This window comes from Myotis davidii, unplaced genomic scaffold (genome assembly GCF_000327345.1).
Source record: "Myotis davidii unplaced genomic scaffold, ASM32734v1 scaffold233, whole genome shotgun sequence".
Taxonomy (NCBI): Eukaryota; Metazoa; Chordata; class Mammalia; order Chiroptera; family Vespertilionidae; genus Myotis; species Myotis davidii.
This window is the reverse complement of record NW_006285917.1, coordinates 2,914,942-2,926,240: the sequence shown is the minus strand read 5'-3', so window position 1 is coordinate 2,926,240 and position 11,299 is coordinate 2,914,942. Positions and strand designations below refer to the sequence as shown.

The window sequence follows — 11,299 nt, the reverse complement described above, 5'->3', positions numbered from 1 at the left end:
TCTTCTATCATTGACAGTCCCTCTAGGTTGTGGGCTGCTTGCCTGTGTTCCTGAGAAGCATCTACGGTACCAGTCTATAGAGTGTGTTTTCTTTAGTGAATTACCGGTATGTTTACCGGTAATAAACTTGCACTGTTTTATGTATATGTTTGATTACATACAGCCTTGTGACAGTTTTCCTGCATGTCATAAGCATTTGAATATAAATTAAAATGTTAAAATCAAATCTGATATTGTTTTACCTTTTATTTGGTGTGTGGAAGGTGTGTGGAAGAGGGGGTAGTCTTATACGGCGAGTATATAACAAACTCTGTATTTTGAGTGGAAATGTTAGGGGGTCGTCTTATACGCCCAGTCGTCTTATACGCCAGCAAATACGGTATATCCTTAGCTCTGAAAGTCTTTGAAGTTTATCATTACAGGATTGTGACCAGCCCAAAGAATTATAATCTACACCCCCCCCCCTTAAATATGCTAGACTCTTTTTCTAAAGGGGTTTTCTCTATAGACCTTCTGCTTCTTTTCAGGTCATAGGACTCTGTACGTGGGGGTTCGGATGCCACTGGGCCGGCAGAGCCATCGGCATCATCGAACTCATGGCCAGAAGCACCGGAGACGAGGCCGGGGTAAAGGAGCTGGCCAAGGGGAGGAAGGCCCAGAGGCCCTGGCACACGGCATCACCCTTGGGAGAGAAGGTGGGTGTTCATGGCAGGGAGGATTGGTGAGGCTGAGGGACATTAAGCAGATGGTTTTGATTCTCTACCCCTTCTATAGAGTTTTTAGAACTTGCTTCCAAGAAGAAAAAATGCTTCTAAGAATAAAAAGTATCTTCCTGAAAACTATACAATTCAGACCCCAAATCAATACCATAATAGGTGAAATAATTTCCTAGAGAACTAGCCATTCCTTTGGATCAGATTCATCAGATTTCCAGTTTGTTGTGGGTTTTTTTTCAAGTGGTCTTAGTTAATATTTTTTTCCTCCTGTGAAAATGCTTTCACAGAAGAGATTTAAAAAAAAAATTTCTGGGAATAAATAATTTTTTTTTTATCTGTGCTCAGGATTATCTTAAATACATTCCTGAAGTTTTAAGGCCCCCAGATGTGATAAATATGGCAGAATTCTATCTCGGCTCTAGTTGAGGCTGGGAGCAGACCTTTCTCTGTGGTTGATTTTCCAGACACACCATCTCAGCGTGTTCAGTTCATTCTTGGCACTGAGGAGGATGAGGAGCATGTGCCTCATGAGCTGTTCACAGAGCTGGATGAGATCTGTATGAAAGAGGGAGAAGATGCTGAGTGGAAAGAGACAGCCAGGTAACTTCCTAAAATAAACTGGGTCAAGATTTGCGTGGGTAGGCAGTGGTACCTTTCAGCAAGTGACAGGCCTGCCTTGTCTCTTATTTCTTCATGGGAAAAGTGATGACTGACTTGGGAACTGATGTTTGAGAGTGTTCTTTGGAGAGTCTTGATGTTGATCTCTTTGTGGTGTCTCTGGTCACACCTATGCCAATTGACCTTGAGCCTAGAATTGAGGTCCCTTCTTATTTTTGGGGGAGCGGGGCCCAGAGTACTTCATGGGCTATCTTGATATTATAGGTCTGGTTTAGAGGATGCCTGACAGGGCCACCTTGGTTTGGACCTAGCCAAGAACACAGAGCACAGGTCCAGACTTTTCTATAGGTGAACCATAGAGTCATTTTGGTTTTAATTCAGTGGAATTCACATAATTTTTGAGATTTTAACTTCTTATGGGACAGTCCAACTTCATAGACCCTTAAGATTATAGTGTCTGACAGTAGGCTTTTTGAAGTAGTTGTAGGGTGGCTGTGCTTGCCTAAGGCTCAAACCCAAGAAGCCCTTAGATCAGGGGTCCTCAAACTATGGCCCACGGGCCACATGCAGCCTGCCGAAAACATTTATCCGGCCCGCCACGTGTTTTTGCCGCCGCTGTGTGCATAGGAATTTGTTCATAGTTTTTTTTTAAACTATAGTCCGGCCCTCCAATGGTCTGAGGGACAGTGCCCGGGCCCCCTGTTTAAAAAGTTTGAGGACCCCTGCCTTAGATTAATCAGGGCCATGTCTGGGCTCCTCTAGTAACTGACCAGTGGGACTGAGCCTCAGGGTAAGAGGCAGTGTGTATAACTAGCAAAGCATGGCTCCAGCTCACATCAGAATAGCTCTTCCTTGATGCCTGCTGTCTCCATGGATATTTTCTACAGGTAGAAAGGATTAAACAAGCCAAGCCATCTGATACCAGGTGAAAAGGCAATTAATCTTGTCAGTTTGTCTTTGTAAACTGCTAAAGGTCACATGGATAGGCTCTTTAAGAAAGAAAAAAATCATTTTATTAATGTGATTGGTCAGTATATCCAAACGATAGAGATTGGGTCTATTTTTAATTACATAAGTAATGTATGCTCATTATAAAAAACTACAGGCCTGGTGCATGAAATTCGTGCACTGGGGGCATTGTTCCTCAGCCCAACCTGCACCCTCTCCAATCTGGGGCCCCTTGGGGGATGTCGGACTGCCGGTTTAGGCCCTATCAGTCATTTGGTTGACCCTCACTAACCCACCTGCCGGCCTGGTCACCCCATGCAGCCTGTTCGGTCATCCGTTCAGTTGTGATGGTTGCTTAGGCTTTTATATATATAGATTAGAAAATAAAGATAAAAAGAAAATGAAAATTATGTGCAAAACCCCAGGGATAATGAGGAATATAATATTTGGTGTCTTATACATGGATGTGTTCATGTTTTTAAAATTTTCTTTAAATAAAAATGGAATTAAACTCTACTCAACCTTGCACTGTTATACAGTCTGCTGTTTTTACTTACCAATGTACCTTGAACACAGAGAGTAGATTACAATGTTCAGTGTGATTATTTAGATCTTTTTTTGTGATTTACATTAAAGATGCACTCTTAAAAAGTCCTCATTTTCTATCTTTGGCATCTAGTTCTTTGTAATCCTTTCAGGTGGCTAAAGTTTGAAGAAGATGTTGAAGATGGCGGGGAACGCTGGAGCAAGCCCTATGTGGCAACCCTTTCATTGCACAGTCTCTTTGAGCTAAGGAGCTGCCTTATTAACGGAACCGTCCTTCTGGATATGCGTGCAAATAGCATAGAAGAAATTTCAGGTAAGGTTAGGTGAAGGAAAGCAGAGGAATGTTTGTGTAAATTTATTAAAAAGTCTGGTATAGAGCGGCGGTCGCCAACTGGTGGCCCACGGACCACTGTTAGTCTCTGAGGTCCGAAAGGTTGGCGACCACTGGTATAGAGGAAAGAATCAAATGGCTGTGTTTCCTTAGGCAAGTCACTTAGCGTTCCTGACCTCAACATTCTCAGCTGTGGGATGGGTTTCAAACTAAGAAATCACCTATTTCACAGACTTATGGGATTCAAATGACATGGTACTTAGTCTTCCATTTTTTTTGTTCGTTCAGCAAACATTTATTTTATTTTTATTTATTTATGCCTGATTATGTCCTAGCCACAGGGAATAAAGATAAAATACAGCTTCTACCTTAAAGAAGCTCATCTTTTAGTGGGGAAAATAGCTATAGAACAATTAATATAAGTGCCACAATGGGAGATATATTTTGACAATAATTATAGAAAGGGGCAACTAGGAGTTGTGCAGAGAAAAGGGAGTTAAATATTTTTAAAATATGCCAGCTAGGAAGACATGTAAGAAATTGTTTTAAAGTACCTCTACTTCTTCAGCAAGATATGAAAGGGAGATCTCTGATGAAGTTTTATGGAGTGGTTGAGTGTTACATTATGGGAATGGAGTTTGGCATATGGGTGCATGTGAGGATTTTCCCCTTCAGCTTGGCTTGATTTGGCTGGAGAGGTTAAATAAGGATTTCTCCACACTTTTCTCCACTTAAAGTATCCAAGTAATTCTGTCTCTCTGGGACCACATGGGACCCGAGGGAGAGGTCAGCACTGATAGGACCCTGTGTCCCCTCCAAAGACTCTAGGGGAAAGTTATTCTTGATGCTTCTAGCTTACAGCTTCTAGTGTCTCTCTTATAAGGATCTGTGTCTCTCTCATAAAGATATTTGTGTATATCATTCAGGATGATCTCATCTGGAGAGCCTTAGTTACATCTGCAAAGACTCTTAAAATAAAATCACATTCACAGGTCTCAGGGTTATACATAGACATATCTTTTAGGGGGTCACCATTCAACCCACTACAAAAGCCAAAAGGAAAGCGCTTTAATTCACCAGTGTCAAATGCTATGGAGAGGTCAGGTTAGGTAAGGACTAGAACATCCATCAGATTGAGCAACTGGAAGGTTATTGATTATTTTATCAAAAGCAGTTTCTTTGTGGTAGTCAAATTACAGTGGGCTGAAGAATTTTTGTTTTGAGAACTTTAAGTGATAGGAGAGAGGGAGAGGGAGAAGAAGAAGGATGGAGGAAGAGGGAGAGAGAGATAGAAATAGATGAAATAGATAAAGGAGGACTGAGGGAGAATATTCTTTTTTTAAAATAGATTTTTATTGATTTCAGAGAGGAAGGGAGAGAAAGAGAGAGATAGAAACATCAATGATGAGAAAGAATCATTGATTGGCTGCCTCCTGCACACCCCCCACTGGGGATCAAGCCTGCAACCCAGGCATGTGCCATTGCCTGGAATTGAACCCGGGACCTTTCAATCCCATGCTCTATACACTGAGCCAAACCAGCTAGGATGGGGAGCATATTCTTATCCTTTGTTTTGTTTTTGTTTTTCAAGATGAAGGATCTTGAAGCATGTTTATAATATCGGAGCAAGAAAACAATCAATACAAAGGTTAAAGATAGAAAAACATGGATCTTTGGCTTGAATATTTAAAATAGATTTTTTTTATTTATTACTACTAGCATTTGGGTAGTTATGGATGAGGTTGGAGTTGAGAATAGGTTGAAGTTTGGGGGAGGCTTGGGAGTAGGTATATAGGCTCGAAGTAAAACTGTTATGGTTCTCCACATTAGGTACCTGATGTATTCATGTTAGTGATGAATCACAGCAATGTTAAAATGTTCCTAGCAGATAAGAATAATTCTACTTACTTTGGAGATGTAATAAAGTGGTGATTGTTTTAAATAGTGGTTTCTCAGCATTTCCCCTAAAACATGAGCCCCCCCCCACTTCCTTTCCACTCTCTCTAAAAAATCAATGGAAAAATATCCCCACTACTTGGGTGAGGATTAAAAAAAAATCTTGGAGGAAGGGAATATAGAGGACCTTTGGTAGATGACAGAACAAAATGGGTAATATTGTAGGCTTTTGACTCAGACTCTTATGCTTGAATCCCATCTCTGCAACTTACTAGATGTGAGACCCTGAGGAATTTTGTAATGTTTGGACATCAGTTTCCTGGTCTGTAGAAATTGTTATATAAGCTATTTTTTTGGAGTTTTTATGAGGATAAGATTAGATAATCTAGTATAATTCCTGGCACATACAAAGTGTTCAATAGTTTCTATTTCTAATAATGATTTGTTATATGAATAAAGTATAATTTACCACAGCTGCTGTCATCAAAGATACTATTTCAGGAAATTGTATCTCAGTGACACTGGTTGAATTGCATCCCCATGCTCATTGCCCCCCCCGCCCCTTAACCCACTTGAGGTTGGCCTCTTTGGGTCCATTGACCATCAGGGTGTTGATGTTAGCATCTATTTTCCAGATCTGGTCCTGGACCAGCAAGAACTGTTCAGTGACCTGAGTGACAGCATGAGGGTTAAAGTACGGGAAGCCCTTCTCAAAAAGCATCATCATCAGAATGAAAAGAAGAGAAGTAACCTCATTCCCATTGTTCGCTCCTTTGCTGAGGTTGGCAAGAAACAGTCTGATCCACATTCGATGGATAAAAATGGTAAGATTATTAGGAGTGACTGTTTTCTTTTTTTAATTAATCAGACATTTCAGCATTAACTGTAGATACTAAGTGACTAGAGGGTTGGGGCTATATTTATCTAATATGGTTCCATGCTCACTTAGACACAGTACTTTTTGTGATCAACGGATGGGTGGCTGGGACTGGCGCTCTTGTGGCACTAGGGATGCCTGCCTCAGACCTCAGTGGACCCAGGGTGAGAGGTTTGTAGCGCAGAGTGGCCTCAGAACTGATATGGCTTTTGGGAGATACCCACTTTGGGGGTAATTTGGGGCCAGAGAAGGTACATTGGAGATTTTTTGTTATTGTTAATCCTCACCCGAGGATATTTTTTTCATTGATTTTTAGAGAGAGTGGAAGGGAGGGAGGGAGGGGGAGAGAGAAAGAGAGAGAAACATTGATGTGAGAGAGACACATCGATTGGTTGCCTCCACAAGTGCTCCAAGCAGGGCAGGGGATCGAGCCTGCAACCCCGGCATATGCCCTGACTGTGAAACAAACCGTGACTCCCTGGTTCATAGGTCAATGCTCAATACTGAGCCACAGTGGCCAGGCTAGTGTAGACTCTTGAGCTGGACTTCTAGGCTTGAGATTTTGGCTTCACCACTTGAAAAGTGTGTGACTTTGGGAAACCTCTAAACCTCTTTAAGTCTAATGTTCCCCTCTGTAAAAGAAGGATAATAATAGGTTCAACTCCAGAAGTTTATTGTGAGGCTTCAGTAACTTAATTCATGTAAGGCCCTTAGCCACGTGCACTCAATGAATTTCAGCTGCTGATTGGTTTTGTTTTCTGTGGCCTGGCAGGGTAACCTACATTGATCTTGCCCTCACATTTATTGAGTCACAATGTGCAGGGGATATGCCTGGGAATCAATATATTTGAAAAGTTCTTCATGGGAGTCTGATATACATTCCTGGCTAAGGATTACTACCTTAATAGAGGAAGAAAAGAGGATTACAAAGGTATTTAGGAAGAAGGTGCAGGAGTAATAATACCCTTGCCCTCCCTTTACCACTAATTAGTAGGTAAGGAGATAGGCATGTGTAGTCCTAGCTTCTTAATCATCTTAACCTCTTCTCTATGTGGGCTTTGCAGGAGATAGTTATAGCTAAACGATCATGGATGAGGTGTGTCAGAGGGGAAAGGGCAGGGACTGAGAGAATTCTGTTTGATTTTCTCCAAATAGGTCAAACTGTGTCTCCACAGTCTGTTCCAACTACAAATCTTGAAGTAAAGAATGGAGTGAATTGTGAACACAGTCCTGTGGATTTCAGTAAGGTGAGTGGAGACAGGGGAAGCTGGCTTATAAGCCTAAGAGTATCTCTAGGAACCCAGAGTAAGCTTTGGTATTTTAACACCCTTTTTCCAAGACCAGAGCCCCCTCTGTAGAAAAGGAGGCCCATCTGCTCTAGTCTTCTTCCTTCTACTCCAGCCTCGATGGGGCTGACTCATCAGTTTGTTCCACCAGGTTCACCATGCTGAAACTGGGACTTGCCACAGACAACCCTCCCTGAATCAGACCTCATTTTTTCAGATTTATTTTGGCACCTGCTCTCTAGCAGCTCCTTCTTGCCTCCAAAAGTTTTGTCAAAACAATGCATTTGCTACTATCTCCCAAAATTCTTTTATGGTTGGGACTGTGACTTTGGTATCCATGGCCTCACTTCAGTTTCTGGAGCAAGCCATCCTGCCTCCAACCTCTTCTTGCTCTAGTCTACCCTTGACATTGTCTTTCTAAAACACAGATAGTGTCAGGTCATGTCTCTGCTCATGAGGCAGGGAGCCTTATAAAAACTTGAACTTCTGACAAAGCACGCAAGTATTTCAAAATGAGGAAAATTTGACCTAGGGCTTCAAAAACAATTCTCTTTAAGGAAGCATGGTATAATGGATTCAAATCACAACACCTGATTTAAATTCTCTCTGAAAAGCTCTTGTCCTGAGCTAGGCAACTTCCCCTCTCTGCATCTCAGTTGCTTCATTTTAAAAAAAACTCTTATCTACCTTACAGAGTTCTTGTAAGGATCCAATGAAACAGGGTGAGAAAGCATTTGTTAAATCATCAAATGATGTGAATGTACGGCATGAGGAGGGTGATTGACGTTTGAGGTAATGGCTCCCAGGTCCTCAGAGGCTCTCTTGGACTTTCAGGTGGACCTTCATTTCATGAAAAAAATCCCCACTGGGGCAGAGGCTTCGAACGTCCTGGTTGGTGAGGTGGATACTCTGGACCGCCCCATCGTTGCCTTTGTGAGGCTTTCTCCAGCTGTTCTTCTCTCGGGCTTGACAGAAGTGCCCATCCCAACAAGGTAAAGACAAAAACAGCATGACTCAGTGCATTATATCCAAAGTACAGATTTGTGTGAGCTCTGGGGGAAGAAGCAAGCGAATGCCAAAACTTAGGATAATTAATTTTGGGAATGCTGCTTAAAATTCAGCACTGATCTCAATGGGGTATATTTGGCTAACCTCCATGCAGAATTCTAAGACTTTTAAGGCTATGACTGCACAGTACCTGCAGCCTTGGAAATGGAGAACTGAAGAGCATTCAAAGGACATAGCAAAGGCTGTGTTGCCCTCCCAATTCTACAGAGCCATATCCCAAGGAAATGTCTGTGAGCTAAGGCATTGATGTCTCTTTCCATAGTCTGGTAGGATTTGTTTGGCTTGCAGATATGTCCACATTTGTTCAAAAGGCTATTCATGCACCCTGAAGGTGGTGATTCAGATGACTCAGAGCCCTATGAATTACAGAGTATTCACATGTCCAGAATATAATTTAGACTCCTCTCCAAGGCTTGATTATTTCAACTTCCTTATTCCTTTCCTCTCCCCATTATTTTCTTATTAGAGCCATGAGTGAGATTCAGATAACCTTGAATTTGCATTACAATGCCATGTCTTGAAAAAGTGTCTTTTCTATAACAAGGAATCAAGTCCATGAAAATCCTAAGAATTACAACCACATTATTAACGGAGTAATACAAATAGCTTCCAATGTCCATAGTGGAGCTATTAGATCAAGGCAGTTCATACTGCTCCATCATTAGTCTGCCTCCTTTTATTGAAGGTACCGCGATGATTTCTGCTTGATAGGCAAGAGAAATGTTCTGCTGTTTAGAGAGGAGTAAGATGCCACTTCTTTAATTTTACTTACATACTTTCGTCCTTTGTGTGTGTTGGCAGATTTTTATTTATCCTATTGGGTCCAGTAGGGAAGGGTCAGCAGTACCATGAGATTGGCAGATCCATGGCCACCATCATGACAGATGAGGTATGCACCACTTCTGTTTTTTCTTCATTCAACTCATAAATATTTATTGAGTATTTACTATGTGCCAGGCATTGTGCTAATTATTAAGAATAAAATAATTACAATTGCAATGTTGGCAGGAAGCAGTTCAGGTCACTCCTCTGAATTCTTATTGTGGGAGGACTGAGCGCTTTGGGGGATTTTTCTTCCTGTGTCATCTCTTCCTTTTTGAATAATCAAGGATTCAGAAAAATCTTTTTCTTGGGAAATTATTATTGCCAAGTAAACTACTAAGAGAGAAAGATATTAAGGCTGACTTAACTTTCTAGAGATGATTGTTAATTAAATGCATCAACCTCTTTACATACAGAAACCTCAGTCCAGTTCCACATAAATGAGACCAGTTTGTATAATTAGGGGTTTATGCTCAGCACTGTAATGTGAATGTACCAAGGCAGCCAGACATTTTGGCTGATCCCCACTGCATACCCCAGTGAGGACTTCACTCTCTTGTAAATTGCAAAGCAGAAGTTTCAAGGCATGTGTCTTAGCAGGCAGAGGAGATGGAGGCTGTGTTTTATTAGCACTCTTTGATGGGGAGGCTTATTTCACACAGAACCTTCATTAGTAATTCCATCCACTTTTTCCAACCATATGATCAGGAAAATTTTCCCATGCATCTTCCCCTTTATTCCATTCTTTGAGGAGATAGCAGAATTATACAACTGTAGGATTATAGAATGACTTATACAATTATAAGAATTATACAAATGTCTTATCTCTTCTTATACAAATAGACATATATTGAGTTCTTTTTGACTTATCTCATCTTTAGGTTCATTTTAAAAAATACTTTTAACCTTATACTTCTCTAAGTGCTAAAGGTTTTCTACATTTCAGATCCCCATGACAGAAATAAAAATCAAGAGGTTGTATTCATTCTTCACCATATCCATTGGTGGTTGTTTTAAGTAAAGTCATTTTCAACTTTCCTGAGGGTTTTTTCTTCTCTGTAGATTTTTCATGATGTGGCATATAAGGCCAAAGATCGAGATGATCTCCTGGCGGGGATTGATGAGTTCCTAGACCAGGTGACGGTGCTCCCTCCAGGGGAGTGGGACCCTTCCATTAGAATTGAGCCACCCAAAAACGTCCCTTCCCAGGTAATGTATGCACATTAGCTGATGGTGGCTTCGTGTCACTTACTGAGTGCCCAACCATGGACAAAGCAAAGACCACGTAGGGTATATGCTAAATAAGTCAACACATGGCCCTGTTTTGGGGCACCTAGGATGTCAGAAAGGTAGTGAAAAAATGAATATGCAACAATAGAGATTGGCTCAGGTGTGATAGGGTCAGTCAGAATTACCCAACTTTTGAAGAATTGATGTGGAACGGCAGAGAGGAGAGGGAAGGACATTTTTTTGGGAGTGTAACATGAATGAAGCTTTTTTAAATTAAAAGAGCAAGTTGTATATAAAGAACACCTAGAGTCCCCATAGGTTAAAGACGGGAAGCGTACTCCTACTATGCACCGGACAGTAAGCCATATGCTTTACATATGTTCATTCAGTCTGCTCAGCTACAGCCCCCAATGGGTATTGTTACCCTTAGTTTTACAAATAAGGAATAAAATGATCTTCAAGGTTTTAAGGTAAAGTAAGATTATACAGAGGCAGATTTGAAACTGGAACTTAGATTATATCTGATGCCAAAGCCTCCGTTTTTTCTGTCTCTGAGCAAGGCAGAGTTAGAAGTCAGGCACTAGTGGAGAGGAGGATAAATTACATTTTTTGTGCTTCCCCCCCGCCCCCAGAAAGTCAATAAACTACCCCAAGTCAATTAATGCATTTGAAAACTACGAACACTTGGCTGACTTTGCTAATTTTGTGGTCATCTGTTAAAAGGAGAAAAGGAAAATGCCTGGAGTTCCAAATGGAAACGTTTGCCACATAGAACCAGAACCACATGGGGGCCACAGCGGGCCAGAACTTCAGCGCACTGGGCGGTAAGTTCTGGGATATTTCACAGCTGATACTGCTTGCTGGGCAGATGTGTAAAGAAATGAGTCATCCTCTTTGCTTTCAGCCTTCTTCTCTGTGGTATCTTAATTTTTTGGGAATGACTTTTCTTTCTTTATTTTTT

The 11,299-nt window shown here is 41.2% G+C and overlaps 1 protein-coding gene across 7 annotated transcripts in view; it reads left to right on the top strand.

The window, feature by feature from the left end:
• The window catches only part of SLC4A8 (solute carrier family 4, sodium bicarbonate cotransporter, member 8), a 118,536-nt gene that overhangs the window by 58,273 nt on the left and 48,964 nt on the right, over positions 1–11,299 (top strand). For 3 of the 7 annotated variants that reach the window (XM_015559629.1, XM_006757068.1, XM_015559627.1), the window contains exons 3-11: positions 528–695; positions 1,181–1,316; positions 2,981–3,141; positions 5,691–5,879; positions 7,088–7,179; positions 8,053–8,210; positions 9,088–9,175; positions 10,171–10,317; positions 11,062–11,162. In XM_015559629.1, coding sequence (XP_015415115.1) covers positions 557–695; positions 1,181–1,316; positions 2,981–3,141; positions 5,691–5,879; positions 7,088–7,179; positions 8,053–8,210; positions 9,088–9,175; positions 10,171–10,317; positions 11,062–11,162 — 1,211 coding nt within the window. In that variant the 5' untranslated portion in view covers positions 528–556. Of the gene's footprint in view, positions 1–508; positions 696–1,180; positions 1,317–2,961; positions 3,142–5,690; positions 5,880–7,087; positions 7,180–8,052; positions 8,211–9,087; positions 9,176–10,170; positions 10,318–11,061; positions 11,163–11,299 lie in introns of those variants that run through there. The other 4 variants (XM_015559625.1, XM_015559624.1, XM_015559626.1 and 1 more) reach the window with 2 other exon arrangements.